Source organism: Nanorana parkeri, unplaced genomic scaffold, assembly GCF_000935625.1.
Source record: "Nanorana parkeri isolate BGI_ZX_2015 unplaced genomic scaffold, ASM93562v1 scaffold4, whole genome shotgun sequence".
Taxonomy (NCBI): domain Eukaryota; kingdom Metazoa; phylum Chordata; class Amphibia; order Anura; family Dicroglossidae; genus Nanorana; species Nanorana parkeri.
In genome coordinates, this window is record NW_017306272.1 from 2,322,152 (window position 1) to 2,327,868 (window position 5,717).

Sequence of the window (5,717 nt, forward strand, 5' to 3'; positions counted from 1 at the left end):
CACAGGTGCTTTTAATCAGTTTCTTAGTGCCTATAGATGTCTGTGTAAATGTTATTTTTCTAACCTGCTGTGTCGCATGTGACAACATGTAGTATACAGCTAGTGCTGTCAGGTGGTTTTCTGGAAGAACCCGGATAAGCCCTATTGGCAAAACTGACCTAGTTTTTAGGTCAGCACCTTTTAAAGAAGTTTGTTTTTGTGAGACTTCTCATCTTTGTCACCAGAGTAAATTTCAAATTAAGCTGGAAACTGGGTCGCACCCAATGGTTACTGAAAGGTGAGAGGTGGCAGAGAGCAGGGTCAGAGAGGAAATCAAGTTAGCAGTGTTATTTTTCTCAGACAGGATTCATGCTCAGTAAATCAAACCCCCTTAGTGCATCAAGCTGCAATCATAGGGCCCAGCTGCAGAAAAAATTACACAATATTAACATAGTGAGGATTCATTAGAAATGCTTGAAAAAAAGTTTAATGTAAATTCCTATTTGCGGTTGTAAAATATTATTGTTCGTTATGGTACTCCTCTCTCAAACCTGGAAAGGAAATGGACCTGATGGTGGTATTATGCATAGACAGATTTCCATACACTTGACAGGCTATTATTTTTAGCCCACTTTTGTCTAAATAGATTTTACCTTAGTAAAGCCACATTACACAAAGGAGCTTCACATTTTAGATTTCCTAGTATTTTATCAGCACATCTTGAATACTTTGCTATTTCAGGTCACAGCTTTTTGATGGCAATATCATTTTGTTAAAATACAGTTGTTATGGTAGCAATTACATTTTTCCTTGTGAGAATGAATGGCTGAAAACGCAACACACTGCATTCACTTTGATTGGTTTAATTTTTATAGAGTTTTATAGCTGCATCTGTGACTGTATTGATATTCATCCTCTGAACATTACTCAATAGATGAATAGTACAGCACCTAATGGTATACATTGTTAATGTTTTTTTATATTTAGTGACTGCTTTTATCATTTTAAATATAGTAAGTATAGAGAGCTTTTTTTTGTTTTGTTTTGTTTGTCTGTCTAAGCTTATTAGTTTAATACATGGTTGCTGTGCAAGGACTTTATATGCAAGCTGTTAACATAGCACATGTCTGCCACCTGATGACCAAAAAATATACTACAAGTTCATTGTAAAACTCATTAGATTTGCAGCTTTATCTGTCAAATGGATTGTTGGGTAGAGCTGAAATTAAACTTTCTCATTCATTGAGGGACACAGGAAGTCTTTAACCTTCGGATTATACTGCCACCTACAGAAGGATTGGAAACTGGCAAAGGAAAAAAAACTGTATGGCAGCCCAGCATAGTCCATCCTACAACCAGCATACCTTTTGTAGTGTCCTAGGAGGAAGTACGTCTTTCCTTCAGCTTTGCTGTGTAAACCACCAACTTTTTTTTTTTTTCTTCCGCTTATAATCAAGACACTTTTATCAAAACATTGCTGCTGGAACTTTGTCTCTTTGATTGCAGTTATCTCTCACGTCCTTTCTCAGCCTAGTTCTTGGAGTACAGTGTGTGGATCCCACTGAAGTAGACATTGTGGATATAGCCTGGAAGTAACCTTCAGACACTGGGATGCTTTCCAGACTCCATTCTGGTAAAAGTTTGCTATGGAGCACCTTCCCTGTCTCTGAAGATTTAGTGAGTGGGACACTGAGCACTTAGATTTGAACTCTCCGATTTTGCATGAGTCCATCCTAGGCCTGATAGCTAGCCTCTTTTCCATTTGCCCAGTTTCACTTCAGATCTCTGCAACAAAACATTCTGTAGTTGTCAAACAAATAGATCTGATCTCTAGACAGGCTGATCTTCAACTGTCACCAGGGGCCAGGTTGTTCCCGACTTGGTGCCTCAGGAATCCAGCTCTGCAGTAGTGGAAGTATTTCCTTAACATCTTCTGGAGGAAACTCTGGGCAGATGATGGCCTTTTAGGCTTGGGAAGAGTCTAGGTACCCTGTCCATTTCGGGGACTTGATTGTTGGAGTCCTTTTCATTTCCTGAAAAACATCCAGGGACTTTGGTAGATTTGATTGTATCAGAAGCGTTGGACTATACTACTAAGAAGACCATTCAATATGGATTTGGTCAGGTAACGCCACAGCAGTTGCATACATCAGTTACCAGGGAAAAAACAGAAATCTTGCTGCAGCATGAAAGGTAGATTGGAACCTGTCCTGGCCAGAACTTCAGATCCCAGCCTTAAGCCATGTACATTCCAGGCGTAAGACAATTAGCAGGCAGACTTCCTCAGCCAGCAGTGTCTGCCCCTAGAGGAGGGGTCCCTATTCTGGCAGGTGGTCTCTCACTCTTGAACACCTTTGTACCGGGATCTCCCCTGTAGCTCCTCTAGTCCATTACCCTGTGTCTCCATAGGGTCTGAATCTGGTTCTGCTCTACACTTCAGAAAATGCTGTTTGAACCCATTAGAGGCATTCCTCTCTATTCTTATCCACAAATTAATTTTGCTTGTCGCCATTACCTCTGCATGTCAAGTGCCTGAACTGGTGGCCCCAAGGAACATTTTATTACTTTGCATAGGGACAAGGTGGTGTTGAGGTTCATGTTGTCTTTTGTGCCTTAGGTGGTTTCTGCCTTTTCATTTCAAATAGGACGTTGTTCTTCTTTCCCTCTACCTGGGTTCAGTTCACCAAAAGAAAATTTCCCTCCGTTGTCTGGTGGTGGGTTAGGCTGTTGGACTATCTCCTCTATAAGCCTCTGATTCTTTCAGGAAGACTGACTGATTTTCTTTTTGTCATCCTGAATGGACCCCGTAAGGTTGCACCAGCTTCTTGTTCCATCATGCCTAGGTGGCTGAGGTAGACCATCATCCAAGCTTATGGTCTCAAGGATCGGATTCCACTTTCCAACCGTTCCTATCAAGACACTCTCCTCTAGAGTGCTTCTTTGGGTATTAAGCAATTTTTCCCAGATTTGCTAGGCTACCTCCTGGTTTTCTGTTCTCACATTCTGTAAGTTTTACCACGTGTGTGTTTCATACTCATCTGATGCCAGCTTTGTGGTAAGGTCCTTCAGGTGGCTCTTTGAGCTGCAGACAAATCCCTGGATTTTTAGTTTTTGACCCTCTAAGCAATTTGCTGCGTTACCCACCCCTTAGTTGGACTGCTTTTTGACATCCCGAAGGTTGAAGACTTCCTTTGTCCAATAATGTAAGAAAGAAAACCAGACTTATGTAGTCATCTTAAAAATCCACCAATTGTAGTCTTGAGGGAGGAGGCGAGCAGGCAGATCCCTGGTGATCTAGTGTGATTAGTAATGTCTGCAGACCTTGCTAATCACTTCGTTTTGGACCCGGAGCTCAGTGAAGAGCTCTGCCCGAATGGAAGGGAGAGCCCAGCAGGAGCAGCTGCTCCCACGAGTCAGGTACGCGGTCTCAGACCGCAAGCCTGAAGCAATTTCCACTCGCCAAATGAGAGCAGGCGAATGGAAATTTTGAGCCGTATATGTATGTGTTTTTTTATAAAATCTTAATGTTTTCCTGATTGAAACTTGCTCAGCTATGACATGCTGGGGTAGAGAAGTATCCACACGGTTTTTAACTGTTTCAATTGTTCAATGACAATTACAGCCAGGTGGTTTTCCCGTTAACAGCGTGTGTATTTTAAAGATAACTTAGTATTTCTGAAACTATTTTCTCCTTTTTATTTAAAAAAACCTTTTTCCTTAATAGGTGCCTGGAATACTTATTAAGAAATGATGCAAACCCAGGGATCAGGGATAAACAAGGGTTCAATGCAATTCATTATGCAGCGGCTTATGGACACCGTTTATGTCTAGAACTGGTAAGTGTAAGTATAAAGCATAACGTGTGAGTGGTATGTTTCCATTTCTTTGCATCTTTCATTCTGTTGTGTTCTAGCCATGTTTTTATGTGACCTAAATGTGACCCAAACAAATGTACATATGTGAAGTGTAGAAGATGCTTACAGGTCTGGAAATACATGTGACCGTGGGGGGGGGTTTATTTGAGAATATTGGGCATTTTCTGAGTATAAAGATGACGTGAGTACTGTGTATAACCTAATTTGGTCTGCCATGATTATGTTTGGTGGATGGCATCAGGATATCACACTTTTTTTTTATTGCCTGTTAATGTTGGGATGGACAGACAGATTTTCTGATGCCAGTTTGAAGACGAACAGCTGGTCAGACAGTTCAATTTCAAATATGAAATTTCAGCCACGTGATTAGACTGTAGCCTATTGGTCTGCAGGTACCTTTTACTGTGGCATTACTGTTGATATCCACCCAGCTGCATGACTGACAGCCGGCTCTGCCTATCTAGAGGCAGAGCTAGCTGTACCTGTCCGGGGATCCGTGACTTGACAGTCTCTGCAGGGGGATGATCGAGAAGCGAGCGATGTTATGTGTTCGCTCACTTCCCGATCTATTGAGCCGACGTGCGACAGTTTCATTGTCGCATGTATGCTCGAACTATGAGGATGAGTGATTTTCACTCACCTTAACGCTGTCCTTTTTAAGTAAGTTCCTTTCCCTTGTATCCTAGAAGAAGGTAGAAACAAGCACCTAAACCTTGCAGTGTGGTTGGAGCCCGACTGCAATGGGATTTTTTTCCTTTTCACCAGAGTTCAGTTTAGTTGAACACCGTAAAACTGCAGTTGTACGTCTCTGTGAGCGGTGTGCTGCATAGCGTAAATGTTTAGATACATTTCACATGCATTGACATTCATCTCTATGGAAGCTGCATTTTGATGGAAAGTACTTTAACCACTTTAGGTTTTTTTAAGACCAAAATCATATTTGTCTGGTAAATTTAGTTTTTGCTCTTGGATTTCCATGACGTTCAGAAAATAGCTTCATAATCGTAACGTGCAGCATGACCTCTTAAACCCAAAACGCCAAGTCAGAGGTGTGAATGTGGCCTTAGGTGAGATTAAACTAGTGGTAAAGGAGGAGTATAGCTGAGAAGAATGTAGCAACTTACTGTTCAGGCAACCTCTGTGATTTGGTGTGGCTTTTTTTAATATCAAAACACACCTTACATGGGGAGTCCATGTTAACTGAATCTAAAACACTCTTCACCCACAGAGGTGTGCGTGTAACTTTGTGTCAATCGGTGGGTACAGCGCCCACCTTTGTTTAATTTGTAGGATATGTTGTAAACATATAAACACATCAGTTGTGGTTCAACCAAGCAGGAGTCATTAAATGAATGGCACACAACTAATGAGAACAGACTACACATTATTTTACCTCCTAAGAAAGATAAATCCTAGCATAAGGTGAAAATATTGATATGGAAGTGCAAGCACAGGGACCGAGAATTGCAGGTTGGAATAGGCACTGTTTTGACTTTGCTTGATGTCTTGTTGATTTTGTAATTTTTTTCCCCCCATAGGTTGCCAGAGAAACACCTCTAGATGTTGTAAGTAAACTCATTCCCAAGACCACAGGGATGAACTTTAATACTACATTGTATACATGAACTTGTGAAGACATTGCACTTAACTGTAAATGATGTATTGGTTTTGTATTACAGAAGTTTTAATTTGTTTTTTGAAAAGTGGATCTTCTAGTTGTCACTGTCCTGTTTTAGGGACTATTCACACTATGTCCAGACCAGAGCATTTTTGTCCGGTCCATTCCCGTGGTAAAAGTGAGGCTAGTTCACACCACTGGTTTAGTTCCAGAACGTTTAAAAAAATAAATAAAACATTGCATGT

General features: G+C 41.0%; 1 protein-coding gene across 2 annotated transcripts in view; it reads left to right on the forward strand.

Annotated features, from left to right (window-relative positions):
- ANKRD28 (ankyrin repeat domain 28) overlaps positions 1 to 5,717 on the forward strand; it is a 118,614-nt gene that overhangs the window by 95,182 nt on the left and 17,715 nt on the right. Inside the window, exons 14-15 of one of the 2 annotated variants that reach the window (XM_018576281.1) lie at positions 3,704 to 3,815; positions 5,393 to 5,419. In XM_018576281.1, the coding sequence (XP_018431783.1) occupies positions 3,704 to 3,815; positions 5,393 to 5,419 (139 nt within the window). The remainder of the gene's footprint in view (positions 1 to 3,703; positions 3,816 to 5,392; positions 5,420 to 5,717) is intronic. The other variant, XM_018576297.1, reaches the window with a different exon arrangement.